Raw genomic sequence first — 22,114 nt, forward strand, 5'->3', positions numbered from 1 at the left:
GTTATTACAAGGTAAGAATTAAGCCAAATGCTCTTATAAGATTGATAACATGTTCTTACATATTCTAGATATAGAAATATTATTTTCCAGAGGTTTTCCCATAGACACACAACCATTCACACACATGCACAATTTTTACAGTCTTCAATTAAACTAAATTGCATATTTTTGGAATGTGGGAGGAAGCCAGCGTACAAAGAGAACATCCACAGGGAGAACATGCTAACTCCACACAGAGATGTTCCAACAGAGATTTGAGTCCAACATGCTAACCAATAGGTCACCGTACATCCAACTTTTTTTGTTGTCGGCATGTTAGCATATTTGGTTACTTGAACACGTGCACACGTATCACCAGACTTATTGTTTCTTGACATCTGAGCTTTTAACCAAGCATGAAACAAATTCAAATTACATGGATGGAACTTTCTTAGTTAAAAAAAAAATTAAGAAAAAACTTATCTGAAATCTTTTTTGGGTTGATTTTCTCCCTGACTGTATCTGGGTGCACACACCCTCTATCTTTTTAAAAGTCATTCAAAACCCATCTTTTTGCTAAAGCACATAGTTATCCAAACCTCTGATACAACTAAGACTTTCCTGTTTTCTGGCTTGATCTCCCATCAATGCCTCCACTCTAGTCGAGACAGACTGGTTGGGTTGGTTGGTTGGAACCCACAGAGCCTGGGTTCTGTTCAAGGTCTGTTCCCCAGAGGGAGTTTTTCCTGGATTCCGTCACCAAGTGCTTGCTCATGTGGGCTTTCGGTTTGTAAAGTGCCAAGATAACTGTTGTTGTGATTTGGCGCTATATAAATACATTGAAATTCACAAATTTTATGATTTATTAACGAGATAAAAAGAAAGTAATATTTTATTGAATCAAGTTTAATAATGTTAAAGTTAGCTTGTATTTATCTAAAAATCTTAAACACTTAATAATAATAATATTTTCTGACTAGATTTCATGTAAATCTTGGTATGCTCGAGGAAATTTGCGGTGCAGCCTTCACTTTGGTCTGAAATCTGCAAACCTATGAGTATTTTCTAAATATGCAATATTCTCATCTGTTGCAAAATTATTTTTTAAATTTTTACCTTCGTTATTATTTTAGTTGTTAGACAATAACACATTTCTGGCAAAAGTATCTTCACAAGAAAAGGCTAGATATAATTGCTTAATATAAGATTATTTTCTCCCCTGTGAAAATTTGATCTTTTTCCTTTTTAGGAAAAAATGTGGAAACCATGACTTAATATGGGACTTGCTTACTTTCTTGAAATGTAGTTTTTGCAGTGTGTTCTTGGAAAAGAAATGCAATGTTTCCTCTGGCCTTCTGGCACACTGTATGCCTGTGACATCTACCATGTGAGTGACCTATTTGTGGAGCCAAGTCACACACCGCCTCCTGACTCAACACTCTGACCTCTTATGAGTAAATCAAGGTCGAGCCCTAAGGTGGTTTAAACTCTTGTCAAAGTGGCAAACAGGATATGTTCAAAGTCACATGTTTACCTTTCTCCGGGCGTATTTACTGTAGTACTCTGGAGTATATGCTTTGACCTTCCCTCATAGGAAAACTGCACGCTTCTTGGAATTTTGCCCATCATCCACAATCCTTATGTGACACATGAACACACGTCTTTCTCTTTTCTGTGCATTCTAAAGATAGAAAAAGAGATAAAAAGAGCAGCTCATAACTGCACATAATGGGACATACCTATGCTGCCTACAAAGACCGCTCTTAAGACACCTCCAAAAACCTCCAACAAGGTTTTATGGTTTTATATACATGCTGTGACCATGTAGTAACACGTACATCCATGATAACATGTAACGCTTACTTTAGTTAGCATATTTTGGCCATTTTTAAGCATTACCGGAACTTCTTCCTCGGCGCATTGATTTCACATAGCAGTATAGGAACGAACACCTACACCTAGCATTAACTTTTCCAAATTCAGAAATAAAAACGGAACAGCACTGGCGGCATCTCAAATATGTAGCCTTATCCTTTTTTGTAGCGGTCTGAGGCATTGTGATCGCGACACTGGCGAATCTGTGGTGATGCTAGTCGCTAGCCGGCTACTTGTAGTAGCTAGCCGGTGTGTTCTGGTTAAGTGTCAATAATAATAGTAATAATAATAATAATAGCAATGTTGCTGTAACTTGCTTCTATGCACTTCACATTATATGTAAATGGAGCATTGTTGCCGCTTTTTAGAGGCTTTTTTCAGAAGGCTTTATAGGCAGAATAAGTGGTTCCCTTACATGCAGTAATGAGCTGTTTGCTTTTATCTTTTTTAATATCTTTACAACACACAGAAAAGACAAAGACATATGTGTTCATGTCTCACATAAGGATTGTGGATGATGGGCAAAATTCCAAAAAAAAGTGCAGTTTTCCTTTAGAGATCTCGTCAGCAGCCATGGACATAAATAGCTGTGGGAGACGAGTCACGTAATCAGTACAGTAATCACGGTTTGGTACATTACTCAGTTTTATTGTCACGGTTATTAGGAAATGAAAGTTCCTTATTGCTTAAATTGCAACATTGAGAGTTAGCTTGCAACTCCATTCCCCATGGCGGCACACTGCTTTCGTCTTATGCACTTATTTTTGTCCGTTTCCGTATTTCACCGGTAAGATAAAGTCTTCCCAAACAGGAGCCTTTCATGATGGGTTTCAAGAAGAGCAGTTTCAGTGGCAGATTACTATCACTGCCCTGCTCAACAGAAAGACTTAGCAGATCATTCCTCCCCCACGCCATGTGGCTTTTCAACACAACAGAGGGGGAGCAATAAAAACACACCAGGGACTGGCCTTAGTACCATATGACCAATAATTATTATTACTGTATGTATTATGATCATTTATTATTATGTGTATTATTACACTAAAAATTGGTAGTCAACCATTCCGTATGATTTATTTATGTTTTTATTCTTAATCTATGTTCTTATTTTTTATTATTATTTATTATTATTGATTATTTATCTTACCTGTCTTCCATTGATTGTTTATTATGATTTTTGCTCGAAATGTGAATTTCTCTTGGAGATTAATCAAAATAATTTTAAAAAATGATCTATCTATCTATCTATCTACAGTATCTCAGTAAGCCTCTGTACTGTACCAAATGCTCTGTACCGAAAACTGTGATGTACTGTTACACCCCTAGTAGTCAGGCCCGTTAAATGTTAAATTAAAAAACATAAAACATTTTGAGCTGTTTTCCACGAAAGGGATATTCTAAAACAAAAAACATGTTGCATGAAAGAACAGCAGTTCCAGACCTGATGGCTTTTATCCTGGGTTTGAACTGCTCTTAACCTCCGATTGATTGGGATATCAATCCTGCGTCTGAAACAAAGAGTGGCCCCTAATGATGATGACGGCATCCCCGCAGGGCTGATAGAGATCACTCCAGCGTATTTGTACTGTATTTGGAGGCGCGCCTTTTAATGCTGGTTTCATAACTGTTCCTTGACATAGTAAGGCAAGACTAGGGCGCTCCCCTCCATGATATACCGTTATGTAAGGCAAACTGTTTTCTGTGTGTTCTGTCGCAGTCTTCCTTTTGCTCACAAGCATCCAGTTTGCCACTGAGCATCAAATCATTGGTGGAGCACATACAAATACATTGTAGCACCCTGAGGTTTAATAACCACTGTAAACTGTCCAACATACTACTGGACCACGTCTTACAAGTCACATCAATCTTTTTTTTGTCTTTTTGTTGCATAGAATTACGTGCTCTTTATGTAACGTGTGTTTTGCATGAAGAGCAAATGTCTCCAATTTGTGCTGCTTTGTTGCGTTCACGCCCCAGCACCCCATGAGAGCTGTGTGATGGAGTAGCTCATCGCTAGCAAAGGTTTGCTGCACAAGTGTTCCCAACACATTCATTTGGTGGCCCGCCACAATTAAATTTGGACTGGGACAGATACATTTGGCGCTACTTGTTTTGTTGCTCCCTGTTCGCCCTCGCTTATAAACACATGGAAATGTCTGTGTAGCGGGTGTTACAACTCCGTACAGTAGATGGCAGTATCATTGGCGCCTGGTCTGCCAGAGAATAATCGACTTCACACACCAAAGGCGACAAACGACCACAATTGGTGAAATTCGTCACCAAAGCGTAGCAAAGCCTGCACACGGGAGAAGATGAGCGGCTGTAGTCAGTGACATCAGTCAGCGACACGCTCACATCCAGAGCAAATTAGGGGCCTTCGCGGCTGTCAGATTTTTAGGTAATTTTGGGAGATCGAAGTAATTCAGAGGAGAAAAAGCAGCCCGTGTTAATAGAGTACACTTGCTAGTACCGGATCTTGCTAGTATCAAAGATAAACTTGCATAAATGTCCGTGTAAATTAATGTAAACTTAACTGATATGTTTACGCCCATGCCGCTGCTTTGTTGTTCTAGATTCTTTTTTAGAAATGTCAAATACCTCCAGGAAATCTGACATGGCAGGTATTCCTGAATAGCATCTTGTCCGCTCATTTGGTTGGTTAATGAAACCCCAGCTGATTGGTCCTCGTCTGGGCGATGAAAGCTTGAAAAAATGAAAAATGCCATTTGCAAATTTGTGTCGATTTGTTTATGTGTATATACATACAGTGGTGTGAAAGTGTTTGCTCCCCTACCTGACTTATTATTTTTTGCTTATTTTTTGTTTGTCACACTTAAATATTTCAGATCATCAAACAAATTTAAATATTAGTCGTTGACAACACAACTGAACAACTGAACACAAAATACAGTTTTTAAATGAAACTTTTTCTTATTAAAGTCCTGACCTGAATCCTACTGAGATGCTGTGGCTCCAATGTGGCTGAATTACAACAATTCTGCAAAGATGAGTGGGCCGAAATTCCTCCACAGCGCTGTAAGAGACTCACTGCAAGTTATCGCAAACGCTTGATTGCAGTTGTTGCTGCTGAGGGCGGCCCAACCAGGTATTGGGTTTAGGGGGCACATTTTCACACAGGGCCATGTAGGTTTGGATTTTTTTTTCTCCCTTAATAATAAAAAGTTTCATTTAAAAACTGCATTTTGTGTTCAGTTGTGTTGTCACTGGCTAATATTTAAATGTGCCTTTTTCACACGTATATATATATATACTGTATGTCCAAACATTTGACTGGTACTGTAAATGTAATATAGAAATTATGGTCGTTACTGTAGTAGGTTTACAAACAACATAACAACATTAGTTCACTATTGTGGTTAAATTTACTTATTAAGTACTAGTACTTATTCACTAAATGAGGTGTGCCCAAACTTTTGACTGGTAGTGTGTGTGTGTATTTATATATACACACACACTATATAAGGGGATTCATTTCCATCTTGCTGTCCATGTCGTTGCCAGCAGTTCCCTCCGGTGCGACATTAACATTGCTAATTTTATTTATTCCTTTTCCACGAACCGAGTGACTCATCGGAGATGTCAAACACCACACACAGCCCCGGAGCTGCTCGACTGAAGACGTACAATTACGGAACCTTTATTAATCAACTCATCTGCTGAAAGCTTTGTTTCCTATCCCAGAAAATGTGGCGTTATTCTAACAAAAAAACGTAGGAAGCCAGAAAGAATATGCAATCACTGCTTTCAGGCACCCTGAAGAAATACAGTATCAAGCTTAGTTACATAAAGTTTATACAAGTATTTTTAGAAGCAGAATTTACTGTTTTTCTATGTTTTAGGTCACTAAAAACAAACTTTCGGAAGAATGATAAGACTTTCCATGATCACCATCATTAATATTTTACGCAATTCCAAAAACATACCAGTGCAATAAATGTGTCAAAATGCGTACTATACTGCTGACTGCCTTACTACTACTGTTTTTTGAAAAGTAGCGCAAAATTAGTCAAATATTACAATGACACCTTTCAATGGAAAAAAAATGTGTACCATAAAGAACCTATTATGGACTATCCTAATTGATCTTTTCTGCAGTATCTTTAGCAAGTGGAGTGTACTTATTTCCCCATAACCTCCACAATAAGTTAGATATGGTAATACCAGGGAGCAATACAGAGTGATTTTTGACCGAGGACGAATTTTGCTTTATTCAATATTGATGTATTTCTCGCCATTATATGTTGTATATTTTGGATGTGAGGTTTCCAGCTCATCTTTTCATCTATAATGACCCCCAGAAATTTGTTTTTGTTCACCCTTTCAACGTCCGCTCCATCAATTTGTATTTGTGTATAAGTATCCTTTCTGCTATTACCAAATAGCATCTTAGTTTTACTTAGGTTCAGGGATAATCTGTTTTTATCAAACCATCTTTTTAGTACTGTATAGTCATTTCATGAGTGACTTTTTATTAGCTCTTTTGTACTTTCTCCAGTACAGACGGCAGTAGTATCGTCTGTAAATAATACTAGCTTTAGGTGTTTTGTGGCTTTATAGATGTCATTTATATATAGGTTGAACAATTTTGGTCCCAGTATTGACCCCTGGGGTACGCCGCACGATATATTTAAGCATGCTGAAGTATATTCTCCTAGCTTCCTGTTGGCTAGATAGCTTTGAATCCAATTCAGCACTAACACTCTTATTCCATACCTTTCTAATTTTGTAATTAGGATGTTGTGATTAATTGGTCTATGGTCTCAGTAGGATTCTGTGGTGATTTCTTCGGTAATTTCAATCAGTGCTGATGAATCCCTTCACAAACACTTTTCAAGGATTAAATTCTTCCGGGTTCTTTATGTATTAAACAGGTGCCGTCTGCGCCAATCGATCCAAAAAAAATAATCAAGTCAAGACCAAACCGTTGATGAAAGACATTGATCCAAACAGTCCCAAACGGTCTGTAGAGTAGCATCCATATCCCGTGATTCTCCTGCACTCAGTGATCCACTTGTGCAAGAAATTTATGTATGTTGTAGATAATACTTTCAACAGACAGAACTGACTTAATACTAAAGGGTTTTAGTACAGTTGTTTACGTGCAATCTTTGAAATAAATACGCACTGCTACCAGCTGACATGTTAATGTTTTGGGGTGTCACCCCATTTATAGCAGTGAGTAAGTACAGCCAAATATTTGACTGGTACTGTAAATGTAATCACAATTTTTAATACAGAACATCCTTTGCTGTCAGTGTTGTTTGTAAATTTAGCGACTGACACTCTTGCTGAACTTTATTGCTGACCGTAACGCAGCAAAATCTTTACATTTTTTCGCACATTCTCTGTGTTTCTATATTGCTCCTGATTTTGTTGTGATAATTATGATGATTTGTTGTGGATTTTATTTCAAATTGGTGAATATATTACTTAGTTATCATTTTATTTATATTACTGAGGCATTTAATTACAAGTCTGTTCAACCTGACTAACCTAACCTGTTCAACCAAAGATAAAAAGCCATTGCTTTTGAAAAAAATGTGTGTGGCCTTCTTTTATAAGTACTGGTTTGAGCACCGTTTAAGCACATTTCAAAAGTACCGATTAGGCACCGGTATCGGATAATATGTATAACGAAAGCCAATCCTACTGGTAATGTACATGGCGCTAGAGTGAAATCACCCATAACCTCCTCAGTCAGTGAGGCAAAAAAGAACCTCAAAGATTCACTCTTGTTGCTCATTATATTACTGATTCATGAGAGTAAATGAAGGGGAAGGTACTGTATGGCCTGCGTGGGAGGACAGATTACAAGTTCCTTCCGCTGCATGCTTTTAACCGTCACCCTGGAGGCACAATATTGAGGGATTTCCTTCAATCTCTCTAGTAATAAACTAAGTGTTCCAAATCGGGAAAAATGTGCTCAAAGGCTCGAACAACCCATTCTTGCATTGTCATAATGTTCTTGTGTGTTTGGTGGTGATAAGAACCAAACTATGTGGACCGACATTTGTGGCGCCTCCTATGGGTTATCGTCAAAAATTAAAAAAAATACAAAAATACAGATATCCTAAAAGTTTTATAATCAAACGGTCAATGACTTATGGACAATTAGTTTCTAAGTTGCTAAGACATTTTTGTCACAAGGCAGCTCTGTGGTATATTAGAACGCAAAGCAGACGGACACAAAAGGTACAAAAATAAAAAAGCTTAATAACAAAAAGTGCACTTAAAGTAGGTATAAGTAGGGAAAAACTAGCAACAACAAAAAACACTAGGGTACCTTTCACATATGAACCGTACCCTTGAATTGGGACTAGTACTCAACGATACCAATTTTCTCTATTTTTCTGTGTGTTTATGTGGCGATAAATGTTAATTTACTATTTTTATTAAATTGTTTTCAATTTAAGATATTTACAGTAGCTCTCATTATATTAGCTTTAATATATCAAAGCAACAGCAAACTATATTTTAATGTTGCAGTTGTTTGACAAATTTCTTCAACATGAAAACTTTAAGTACAATTAAGTACAATTAAAGCCCTGCTCTACTAACGTGTTGTTGTTGTTTTACTTATCACTGCCTAATTAAATAAACATGTATGATTTTCAGTCTATTTTCATTTATTTGTGAATACAAAAATTGCATTTTGGTGTTAAAATACAGCTGTTTGATACATTTATACACACTAGGATGCATTCAGGCATCATGTCTTCTTCCAGAACATTCCGACGCTTATTAAACAGGTTTTATTGTACCCATATACTTAAAAAATATGACTTATTTCAGCTTCTTGAGCTTTAATTTGTCTCCTTCTTGGTGTAAACATTGACTCTCTCCCTCTGGCTGATTTTGTGAATTGAATGTTGTTAGGAGCGCCGCCATGACACTCCACAGAGACTGCCGTTTAGGTACCGGAACATGGTATCATTTGATGTCTTGTGAATCGGTGCTCAGTAGTACTGACAAAATTCGGTCTGTGCCTATAAAAGTACCAAATTAGTACCAAAACAGAAAACGGATTCAGGACTTCGCCAAGTCGTGTGACGCAAACCACCTGCACCTCAACACCACCAAGAGCAGGGAAATGGTGGTGGACTTCATGAGAAACAGGACACACCCAGTTCATGTTCTCATTAAAGGTGACCGTGTGGAAGTGGTTCACACCTACAAATACCTGGGAGTGCATCTGGATGATAAACTGGACGGGACTGCCAACATGGATGCTCTGTGCAGGAAAGGGCAAAGCCGTCTTTACCTTCTACTGTACGCCGAGTGTGCTGGGGGAGCAGCCTCAAGAAGAAGGACGCCACACGCCTGGACAAACTAGTGCGGAAGGCAGGCTCTGTCATCGGCACTGAGCTGGACAGCCTGACATCTGTGGCAGAGCAAAGGACACTACATCATCCAATGCACAGCATCATCTCCCGACAGAAGAGCAGTTTCAGTGTCAGATTACTATCACTGCCCTGCTCAACAGAAAGACTGAGCAGATCATTCCTCCCTCACGCCATGCGTCTTTTCAACACAACAGAGGGGGAGCAATAAAAACACACACAGGACTGGACTTATTACCTTAAGGGCCGCACAGTGGTCTAGTGGTTAGCATGTTGGCCACGCAGTCACAGTGGAGTTTGCATGTTCTCTCCGTGCGGGCGTGGGTTTTCTCCGGGTACTCTGGTTTCCTCCCACATTCCAAAAACATGCATGTTAGGTTAATTGGTGACTCTAAATTGTCCATAGGTATGAATGTGAGTGTGAATGGTTGTTTGTCTACATGTGCCCTGCGATTTGCTGGCGACCAGTCCAGGGTGTACCTCGCCTGTCGCCTGAAGTCAGCTGGGATAGGCTCCAGCATACCCCCGCGACCCTAATGAGGAGAAGCAGCATAGAAAATGGATGGAGGGATGTATTATTATTATTATTATTTATTATTGCACTACAAATTTGACATGACCTGTTTGGTATTTATTTTATTTATTCTATTTTGTTATTTTTCTTATCTCTCCAGTCTTGCCTTGGTTGTTTTATTTTGTGATTAAGTTCATTATGATATTTTTGCAGAGCTGCTGGAAATGTGAATTTCTCTTGGAGGTTAATAAAGTATCTATCTATCTATCTGTCTATCTATCTATCTATCTAGCTAAATTCAGGATCTAACTGTGGCATAAGGCCGCAGAGAAAAGCAAAAACAAAGTACAAACAAAACACTGAACATAGCCAAAAAACAAACTAAAGCACACAGTAGCAAGGCACAATCTTAGTCAGAAAACACTGACAAGGAGCATGGAAGACAGTCTGATGACTGAGTGCAGTCAGGAGTGTGTTTAAGTAGGACTAATTGGAAATGGCGGACAGGTGTGCAGCAGGCTGCAGCAGTGGCTCCGCCCAGGAACTCCAAAAAAGGCCCTGTGCAGAGCAGAGTAAAGAGAGCAGCTGCACAGGAAGCAAAACAGAATCAATGTTTTTTTTTCACCCAACCTTGCTCGCATTTTACATACATGTGCTTGTGAGTTTCCGTAAAGGTGTACAGTGTTCCCTCCCTACATCGCGGTTCACCTTTCGCGGATTCGCTCTTTTGCTGATTTTTTTGAAGTGCAATTTTGCACATTTTTTTTTAACAACGTAAGAATGCGCATTGTGTTCTGTGTCCTTGTGCTGTATTAGATGCTAACGGTGCTCTGTTGCATGTGTCTGTTATTGTATTTACTACTGCTACCAGTAGAGGGTGTTGTATGCTCATGTGAGAGTTGAAGACGTGTCCGGATGTGTCCAGTTAGTCTTAGTAAATATAGAGCCACAACAGTCCTGATCGGCTAAGGGAGAACCGGCCCATTGTGTTCTGCGTTCTGATTGGCTGTAGACCATTGTCAATCAATCTCCTTCGTGCAGGACTGCCTGTTTCCTGCTGTATGATCGCAAGCTGCTAGCGAACGAAGTCAGAAGTTACACGGCTGTAGGGAATCTTCGGTTCATGGAGGACAAGGAGGAGGATATATGTGTAGGATACAAAAACGCTACAGCCTAACGGCGCCAGGACAAGCCACCGTGAGTCACTTAATTTCTTGTGTTCAATCTCGTGAGTCGATCATTAAAATTCTAACGAAATTTCAACTTTGAGAGTGTTTAACAGGAGAGAAATGTAATAAAATGTTAATGCCTGTCTGAGAAAAGTGTATAAAGTGTATGGTGAGGTGTTTTACAGCCTTAAAACATATATAATAATTGTACAAAAACATAGTTGGCTATTTCACGGATTTCATTTATTGCGGGCTACTTTGGGAAACTATCCCCCGCGATACGAGAGAACACTGTATACAAATTTTGTGGTGATTCGGCTTAACACCCTGAAGTTCCAGTCGGTGTTTTTGTAAAGTGCATTGAGATGTTTGAGAAATTTCAAGTCAACCCAGACTTATGGGGGTCAAACTATGGAGTTTAATAACAGCAACGTGTGAAAAAAATAATAGCACAGGCGACACAGTGGGAGTGCATGTTTTGACAAATGTTCAGGAGTAGAAATTGGCATCATTGGCTCAGCACAACCGAAGTGTGCTGCTGACGAGCACATAACCTTTAGCATCGGGAGAATCGTGAGCTATGGATGTAAACAAGAGGGAAAGGTATTGTGCCGACAAAATAATCAATTGCTGTGTCGTGACCTTCTAAAAAGAGAAGCTTTTACCTTGTTATGAGATGCAGCAGGCTCCAAATCTATCAAGGCAAATGCACAAGGGAAAGGATGGCGGTTTACGTCGCAGTTTTTCGCTTGGTATGACTTTAAAAAGTTCTACAGTGTTGTCCTACTAGCTGTTGTCTACCAACTAGTCTAGTTTTGTCCACTATAATGACCATACGATTTCGTCAGATTCTCCAGAGCGCAGCTTCATTAAAGAACACATTCTCTGGCTTGCACTGACCTTTGCAGCACACAGGTTCCCTCTCTGCCTGCATTCTATTTCAATATCACAGACCCCCAGATGCTTACTTTGCCCACTTCTGGGCTTTACATAACTACGGAACAGCGAGCACCCTTGTTTCCCTGTGTGTGAAAGTTAACAACATCCCCGAGGAGAATCGAGCTATGAAAAGCAATTAGACCGTCTGCCCTGCCTCAATATGTAAGCAGCCAATAGTGTGACACATGAGAGTCGGGCTCTTATTAGATTCCTGCACTGTTGTGTCAGTGAGCTTCCCGCGATGTCAATAAACTGATTTCCCTCTCTGGTTTTGAATCATGTTGACTCGTTTGATGTCGTTTGTGCTGTGGTGGAAGAAAGCTACAATGCAGCCATTGTTACGTAGCGTACAAAGTGGCTTTAGAAATGCAAACGGACCCCAACTAGCTGCTTGTGGGCGGAAAAAGTTGGCCGTGAGGCCCAGAGGCAGCGTGTTCGAAAGTCTGAAGTCGTCTTTTCTCCGTCTCATTATAACAACGCAGAAAATCTCCCCCACCACCACCCTGCATCTCCCACTCAGCCAGTGCACAAACCGTTGCACAAGATATTGTTTTCACAGACGAACAGGTGGGAGGGGAAAGTTATCACTGGGGAGACGCCTGCTATAATGCATTGCCAATACTTGACTGTACCCACCAATATAAACCTGTACTAAAGTGAAATCAATCCATACGTGGATGAAATAAGAAATCCATAAAATTTAAATCAACATTTTTTTAACTCATGCAAAAATATAATTAATAATAAATCAATACATAAATGACTTTTTTTTTTAAGTAAAAACACAAATAATAAAAATACACATAACTAATAATATAATGAAAACCAAATAATAACAATTCCAATAATAATACATTAAAAAATACATGATAGAAATTTTACTTCCTAAATCAGGACAGTAACTCCATTAACCCGACTATCACACTTCTCACGCTATTCTTTTCTTTCCCTTTGAGAAAATTGTCGTTTGTGAACAAATTAAATACACGACGTGAAAAGAAATCAGAAATTGCTGAGACCCCCAGAAGGTATAGGATTAAGTAAGCAATGCTTCCTGCTGCTTTTCGGAACATGCTGGCAGTTATTTTTGCTCATTCGAATTTGGCTTTTTGAGAATGTTGTTAAAAATAAGCATTGCATGATTGTACAAGTACATGACTGTATGTGTATTCATCAGAGGGTATGAAAATTCTTATGACAGTTATGACTTGACTTGACTGATACCTATGTGAGTAAATCATTGGTCAATTTTGGACAACAAAGAGACACCACTACTTAATCGAATGCAACGAGAACCGGAGGACGACTGGAGAGGCTTCTGGTGTAACAACTATTTTCCTAAGTTACAACTGTGTCTTGTTTGGAGTAGTAATTTGATGCTATTTCCTCATTGATTCAAGGTTATCAACCTAACCTGACAAGCTCCTGTAAATAGCTGAAATAAAACTCAAGAAAATCTACTGGAGTTGAGTTGATAAAGCGTCCTTGACAATCTTCTCAACTTTTTCAAGTGCAGGCTGGCTTAAGTCCAAAACAACTTGACAATTTTAGTTGTGTATACTTGAATAGTTTTATATATTACATGGTTAGAATCCCAAAAATAAATGTAGATTTTAACTACATGATTTTAAAAAATGCAAGGTTCCTAGACACTGCATATCTACTTGCTACAAATATACCAAATAATACAATTTACTGCACTACTACACCAAACCAGACTCATTTAGCACACACGCGCCATTAATCGTACCGCGACAATGTTTGATGAATAGCTAAATGAAACAGGCAGGGTAATAATGACATTATCATAATATTCTGTTAGAAAATACTTGGCAAATGGAAAATGGGATTTTTTTCAGATGATGATAAACAGCAAATGTATAAAGTACGAGATGAACTATGCTAATTTTTGTCAATATGGAAATAAGCCCAAAACCTGGACAGTAACCTTCGGCCAGGTTAGGTAATGTTATTCCCCATGATTCATGTGTTGAGGTTGTTTTTTTGCCATATTCTTCCAGTAAAAACTACAACTGCAACTCAACACTTGACTTCATCCCAAGCATCTCATATCACATCTTTTTAACTATTTTTACACCAGATGAAAAGAGACAATCTCACCAGAATGTCATCTTCAAAAGGCCACCTAACACTTTGTCTCCTTGAGTGCTAGTTTTATAAAAAGCGACACTGGTCCTGGGGGTAAAACTAAAGTATCAACAAACCAAGATGACATATTTGTTACTAACATGCCCTGAAAGCAGCAAAGGAGGACAATTTCTTCCCTTGTTTATTCTCTGTCTTTCATTTGCCATGTTTTGAGCGACAAGAGGTGTTTTCACAGAAATGAAGAGACCCCGCAAAGCGACAAGTCATCAGATGACGTCCCTACCCTGGGGACAGAGATCATTACTGAAGATTGAGGAACATTCAAATGCTAATTCTCTCACTACATTATTGATCACAGTGCTCGCTATACTCTAATGGAGCTTGCGGTTTGTTTTTGTTTTTGCATACTTTGCAAAACTGTGGCAAAGCAAAGATGGTTAGGTACTTTTAGATGTAACAAAATATTGATTCTCACAAATAAATCTGTATAATAATATTAGTGTGGCCCTCTATGGGTGGTGCTCAAAATGCTTTGGAAGATAGATGCAATACAGAAATCGTTTTTTTAATCATGTTTACGTAAACATATGGTCAATGTCTTATGGACTTTTAGATAATAAGCTGTTAAGACGTTTTGCTTGCTTGCAAATTTTACAGACATGTGCTTGTCAGACTCCTAAAGATAGATACCACATTTGGTGGTGATTTGAGCTGTGTGAACCAATCGGATGGACAGTCGTCCCTTGTTTATCGCGGTTAATTGGTTCCAGACCTGACCACTATAAGTGAATTTCCACAAAGTAGGATTCAATATTAATAATTGGAATATTTTTGTAGTTAGAGCATAGAAAACATGTTTACGACTTTCTAAATAATCACGTTTTTACCATTATTAGAGCCCTGTAGTCATGAAATAACACTATAGTCACCTTTACACTCATATTATTTTTTGTTTACAGGACATTGCTCATCTGTAACGCGGAGGCTACAAAATCACTGCAGGGACACAAGAGGCAGCCGCCGCTTTAAACATAGTATGCTACCAAGCTAACTAGTTAGCCTCCAATTTGTTTATTCTAAACTCAAGAAAGGGGTTTCAGTCGACGTGGGGGAGAAGGACAAAGAATCCAAAAACGTACCACTTCCACACGGAATGGGAGGAGAACATTTTTGTCCCTATGTCATGTCGGACATGTCATGGCTGACTCCCTGCAGTGTGAAAGTAATCTGTGTTATATTTCATCAATGTAACATTCCTGACGCCTTGTGACCGGAATACTACATATAATTTGTCTTCCAATATGTTTTACTAATAATAGAACATAGTCAACCAGAAAAAAGCGATCATTTATTAATTCATTCATTTTAGAAAAAAAATGCGATGGAGTGAGGGACGATTTGTGTGGGGATTCGTAACATCGCCACCATGTGGTGTATTTGTCAGATAAGTAATAGTAGAGGCAACACAGCGCAGGAGCAAGTTTTGACAAAATGTCACTTTTGTATGTGTCAGGAGTAGATGAGTTAGCTCACAGAAATACATTTATTTCAAGAATAGAAAAACAATCATGTAAAATATGAATATAGTACATCACTACATAAAGTTAAACACGAAACACCTTGTTTAAACAGACAAAAAATAGAAAAGCAGTAGAACAAACCTTATAGACTGCATGTAACTAACATGAGGCCTAGGTTTGTGCTGATGCTAAGCCTCTTAAAACGCACAAGCCAAACAAAAAGAAATACCTGAAGCTTCTGTGTCCTTGTTGAGGAATATGAGCAATCCGGTCCAGCTGGCTGAAAAATTGGCTGTTACTATTGGGCTTAGTTTTGATCTTCTTTCTTTGTTAGCCAGCAAACTACAGTATGTGAGACTTGAATCAACAGCACACATAAATTCTGCACTGACATTCATTGGCTTTGATTTTCCAAACAGTTTGAAGACCACCCTGAAAAAGAAGCTGTCCGGCGACGTGGTCAACCTCTCCGGCATCCCGCTCTCGGGCAGAGACGTCCACCGCGTGGCCTTCTACCTGCAGGGAGGCAGTGACGCGGTGTCGGCTGTGGACCTGAGTTTCACTGAGCTGCAGGACGAGAGCCTTCGCCTGCTCCTGCCGCCCCTAAGCGGCCTCCCTAAGCTGACCACACTCGCCGTCAACGGCAATCGCCTCACCACAGCCATCCTCAAAGACCTGACAGAGGTGGTAAAAGACCCCAATAAGTTCCCGAAGCTGGCATGGATTGACATGGGCAACAACGCCGACATCTTCACCGTTCCGCAGCCGCTGCTCGTGGCCCTGCGGCGACGCTTCGGTTTACGCAGCAGCCTGCCCACCATCTACGAATATAGCGAGGCAAAGACCTTCGGCAGGTACAACCCAAACATGGAGACCTCTGTGGAGGAGCCCAGTGTGTATGATGAGGGTGACGAAGGTGAGGAGGAACGAGACGAAGACGATGACAGGCTGGAGCTTCAAGCTTGGGGCTTTAGAGAAGACACAACACCCAGAAGTGTTCAGGTGTCATTCTGTGGGAGGTGATCTCACAGGTTTCCATCCTCTCTTCTCAATGCTACTCTGACACGTCTTTCTGAAAATAAAGATACTGTCTTGTCTGACCTCAGCCTCAGCGATGTAGCTCCATGCTAGTTCAGACACTTTATTTATGGATTTATCTTCTTCTGTCTAGACAGATTTGGACCGCTTTTTTTGCCCCCAGGTGTCTCGTATCGGTTACAGAAGGCTGGGCAGTTAAGTGCCTTGCACAAGGGCACCTTTGCAGTCACCCATTAGGGATTATGTTTACAATTTACAGGAATATCCCAATTTATTATATTTCCAAGTTGAAAGTGGACTTTTTCTCTGTGTTCTCCATGACAGCGTTTTGTGTGAAGCGGGCCAGCCAACTTTAGTCATGTCAAAAAACGATTTGCAGTTACTACACAGAGTAAACTGAATCTAAGGTGAGCAGAAAACACAAAGTACGCTCCACAAAATATATATTTTGCCGTGTAGTGGAAACACATCAACTATATTGTCAGAGGGGAGGCTCACTGTACTACACTTTGAAACCCCCCTCGGTATACAAAATAAGATTCTGAGGTCATGAGATCACTAAACGTTTTAGAGTGTCTCCTCATCAGGAATTATTGCATTGGCGGTTTTGAAAGTGTGAGATGGGCCTCGGGGGCCTCAGGGAGGCGCAACAGCTTGAGAAAAGCAAAGGAAACAAACTGCTAAGCCACCTGGAGTTATGTCAAAGGCAAAATTTATATATTTTTTTAGTTCCTACAATGAGACTAAACTGTGGTGAGCAGAAAACACCACGAAAGATGGTCCAGGAAATCCTTTGGGGGGGATGTAGAGGAAGTCCCAGCTGCGGTGTATTCTCTTAGGGGAGACGCACGCTGCCATACTTTGAAAACCACTGAATTACATATTTTAAACGTGTTTGGCTCACTTTAAATCAAGCTTTACATAGCCAATTGCGCTCTGATGTGTATAGATTGCTCTAAGGCCACCTCAGGTACAGTTACAGCACAGGATACACTGGAATTATTTTTAAATATAAAGAAAATAAAACAGTATATTTGTCACAGCAGCAATTACTGAATATAATTCATGGAACTCACCAGAGGCCCAAATCTAGCTAATAAAATTTCTGCGTCTCACCAAAGCTCATCTCAAAGAAGACAACCTCTTCCATGGTGGTGAAATCTTCCTCACTTTCCTGTTCCATTAATCCAGAAAATAAATGAACTTGCGAGCATTTAGCTCACTGAAGCTTAATTCTCGTTTGCTAAACTGGCTAAGTGTCCATCCATGTCAATGGCTAACGCTAACTTGGTACAGTAGGTGGGCTATTCAAGGATGAGCTGTTAGCAGTGTTGCCAACTCGCTGACTACTGGTAATGGTATTGCTAATGGGAATGGTTTCATTTTATTTGAACATGCACACTAGCTACAATGGAATACATCACATCATTCCATTCACAGTTCCACGTGTCCAAAAGGAGTACGAAGAAGCAAAACTTGCTTAATCCTAACCCCTGTCCGTTCCACATTTATTCATTTCCTGTATTCCATGTGTGATTTTTTTTTAATACTTAGAAGAGTAAGAAAGTAATGTAACAATATGGTGATGTAATTAAGATTTTTTTCATAATAAATAGAAATCATATATAATAATCAGTGTAATAATAAATGAATAATGAATAGAGACAAACATAACAAGTTCAAGACTCTTCTTCCTTATATGTTGCATTGTATTGTTTCTTGAATTTGCTCATCTCGGTGCTTTGTTTGACTTCCTTACTCAATCTGTTCCATAATTTGATTCCACATACTGAGATGCTGGAGGTTTTTAGTGTTGTTCTCGCGTAAAAGTGTTTTAAGTTTAGTTTTTCTCTAAGGTCATATTTCTCCCCTCTTGTAGAGAAGTATTGTATGACATTTTGGGTAATAGGTTATTGTTAGCTTTATGCATTATTTTAACTGTTTGAAAATGTACTAAATCGGTGAATTTTAATATTTGTGATTTTAGCGATAAGGGATTTGTATGTTCTCTATACGCGGCATTGTGGATTATCCTCACTGATCTTTTTTGCAGTACATTTAGCGAGTGAAGATTGCTTTTATAGTTATTACCCCGTATCTCCACACAATAAGTTAGACATGGTAGTACCAGACAGCAGTAAAGAGTATGTAGTGATGTTTGATCAAGAACAAATTTAGCTTTTTTCAATATTGAAGTATTTCTCGCCACCTTATGTTTTATATTTTTGATATCAGATTTCCAGATTTGTCACTAAATCTGGCGACATTACAAACCCTCTTGGTGACATTTTCTCAAAAGCGACTAGCGACAAATCTAGTGACTTTCTGACGTCGTTGGAGAGTTTTCTGGTATTTGGGGACTCAAAAGTGAAAGCACATATTGTCCTGCAGTTTCTGTTCTCACTGAGCCGCAGGGGGTGCTGCTGAGAGGTCCGCCCCGCCCCAAAGCGGTCACAAGCCGTCAGTGCACAATCATCTTCCGCGGCACGCTGAGAGCATTGTGAAGCTCTACGCAAACATGAATCTTGCAGTGCCGCTGGGGTGGATCGCTCCCTGTTTCACAGAGCAAGATCTAAAATGTAAATATTACTACTCATTACACTCAAGCCTCATTCGAACTCAGTCACTTACCTGTCAGTGTGTCAGAACGTGTGATGGAAGAACGTTGCGTGATAAATGAAACAAGTAGTCCTAATGCAAGATCAAATGTGGTAGGCGCTGGCTGAGATAAAATATTAAAATTATATTTTGATGAGTTGATGGCCAATGAAGAAACCAAGAGTCAAGTTTATTTGTAGTTCTAAACGTACCGTAATTAAGGTGTTTTTACTCACTTTTTTGTCTCTCCTACAAGGTCGTGCTTTTTTCCTACAGCATCTGTTACAACGTAATACGCAAAGTAGCCGATGTCGCCACCTAGCGACTTCTAGCACAGCCATTTTTGTACTGAGGAGTTGGCAACAGTAGTTGTTTAAACCTTAGTTAAACTGTTGTACATTTCAACGTCAAAGCTTCAAAACGAAGCTGTCAAAACGAGTTAGGACTCCATGTATCCAGGAGTCCTTCATTATTACGTTTCTGTTCTTGAACTCGACTCAATTTGGTCACGGGTTTAAAAAACAGCACTTCCGCTTTGAATTATGACCTTTTAAAATAAAGTCCACATTATTAAGGTGCAGTATTTCAACACATTTTCACATTACTGTAAACTGTTTTTGTAAAGGGACATTTTGTCAAATTCATAATGGGGTAAAATATTAGTAACATTTCCAAGCTATACGGTGGCTTCACATTTGACTTCAAATGGCACAAAAACAGTGTTTCTGACTGCATACACTATATAGCTGTACAGAACACACACTCGCTGCAGATGAACTGATTACTGCCTGGTTTGTCCCCTCAGTAGCAGGTCTATTTTTTTCCCAGTAAATAGGACTAGCCCCAGACCATTTTAATGATGGGGTTTTATTTATTCTGATCAGTGAGCAATGGGAACAAGAAGGATGCCAGCTCTTTTTAAAGGCAACACGGAGCACATTCAGTACAGTACGTCGTTGTAGTGACACGAATGCTGCAACTCTTCTTCCGTTTTAGTTAGTGTTCATTTAATATTGATGTATTTGAACTAACTGTAGCACATCCATAGAGACAGAAGCATGTTTTTTTTAAGGATAATTGATCAAATGACACTCCTGTTGTTGATGTGTTGTTTTCTCCTACAACGGTATTGTTTGTTTTTTTGTGCTTACTGGATTATTAATGATCAGGATGCCTTGCTATGCGAGTGCATAATTACAATGTGTGCACGTAAAGGACATGCAGAGTAAATGACAACCTTTGATCGCACAAATGAAATGTTTTTCATTTGCACTTTAAGGACAACTCAGCCACTCCTGAATAAGCAAACATTGTTTTAATGAGTCTGTGTTATAAATAGGTTCTTTCTGAATTAACTTTTAGCATTTTCTACACAAATGTTGATGGTGAATTCATTAGGTCATTTCAAAATCATGACTTGCTCTTAAGACTGAAAGTGATGTTTGCCTGCTGCTGTTGCTTCCAGAAATAAACACAGTTTGAATATTTGATTTTATGGACTGTCTGTTGGCTTAATATGACATCACTGTATTTCTATTAAGGTGTGAAAGTGCTATTAATGACATGGATGATGAGTTAAAAACAGTATGCGGGTGTCCTCATTTTTTACACGTGTTTGTTTGTCTAAGCCGGGGGGGGGGGGGGGGGGGGGGGGGGGGGGGGCCTGACAGGCAGCAGGGAGGACTTTCAATATTAGTGCAGACCTGCCAACATGTATGAATTTGTCGTACTCGGCATGCAATTTGACACTTGAATACGCTTGCATGCTTCACTGCTCAATTTTCTTGCATTTCGCTGGTTTCAGTTTTGAGTTCAGACAGATAAATAAATAGATATCAGTTTCACAATAGTATTTCAAACCCGGAGTGGGGTGCAAAAATATTTCTGTCCCCTAGTGGGGGCATGACAGAAAATAATTGGCAACCACTGGCTAAGCTAACTCTTCTACTCTTGAACCGCTTCACACAAAAGAGTGAAAATTTGTCAAAACATGCATTCCCGCTGTGTTGCCTGTGCTTTTTCTGACAGATACACCACTTGGCAGCGCTGGTATTACACCCCATAAGTTGGATTGACTTTAAATTTCTCACAGCTCAATAAAAACACCCGGTGTAACTTATAACTTATGTAATCGCCCTGCATTTTCAGGGAACTGACTCGAACTTTGGACTTAGCAACTAATGTCCATAAATCACTGATAATTTGTCTTTTAGGATATATGTATTACTGTACAGTACATGTATGCTAGCATGTCTTGCAAAAAAAAACTGACCACAGCCTATAGGGTGCGCCACAAATGTCATTTACCATCATCAGTGTATGAGGCTAAATCCTAGGAAAAAGCCATTGTGTTGCTCTGAATTTGATATTCTACTGGCATATTGTTTTACCATTGGTGTGTGCCGCCATCACAGAGCGCTGGCAAAATGCTGACAAAATGCTTTTTATATTTATTTCTTTTCAGTGGCGCGTTTCCGTGTCAGCGCTTCGTCTTATGTGTGAAGGAGTGTTGCCCTGAGGCGACCTGTCACAGGAAGAATAATACCAACATCCTGCTGACTTGTAGCCTCTCTGCCAGCGAGGCATTTTCACTTTCACTGGAGGGGCAGGAGGTGAGTCTGCGGCCATCCATCTTCATTTCGAATCACACTTGCCGCTCTAAATGAAGAAGAGGAGCGTCAGATGGAAAACATTTAGAGGTTGGAGGCCTTGGGGGCTTCTTGTGTGTCACACAGACACACAGTAGTAAACACATAAGCAAATACATTATGTACAGTGTGTAATGTGAATTAAAAGTGCGTTTTTTAATTCATATTACACATTGTGATTCACAATTAAGACTGCAAAGGAATCACATAGAATGGATCATTTTTTTACCTCTGCTGTGTTGAACGGCATTGTTCTGCATGTTCTGACATAGAACAAAAATTTGTGTGCAATGTTTTCATTAATTTGATCTCAATACAAAGTGAATGGACAGCAAAATACATTAATTAAGAATCATGTAAGCGC

General features: G+C 39.4%; 1 protein-coding gene across 1 annotated transcript in view; it reads left to right on the forward strand.

Annotated features, from left to right (window-relative positions):
• The window catches only part of lrrc75bb (leucine rich repeat containing 75Bb), a 36,823-nt gene extending 16,252 nt beyond the window's left edge, over window positions 1–20,571 (forward strand). The window contains exon 4 of the mRNA XM_054757557.1: window positions 15,886–20,571. Within this exon, the coding sequence (XP_054613532.1) occupies window positions 15,886–16,489 (604 nt within the window). The 3' untranslated portion in view covers window positions 16,490–20,571. The remainder of the gene's footprint in view (window positions 1–15,885) is intronic.
• Window positions 20,572–22,114: the final 1,543 nt, after the last annotated feature.

This window comes from Dunckerocampus dactyliophorus, chromosome 17 (genome assembly GCF_027744805.1).
Source record: "Dunckerocampus dactyliophorus isolate RoL2022-P2 chromosome 17, RoL_Ddac_1.1, whole genome shotgun sequence".
NCBI classification, from domain to species: Eukaryota; Metazoa; Chordata; class Actinopteri; order Syngnathiformes; family Syngnathidae; genus Dunckerocampus; species Dunckerocampus dactyliophorus.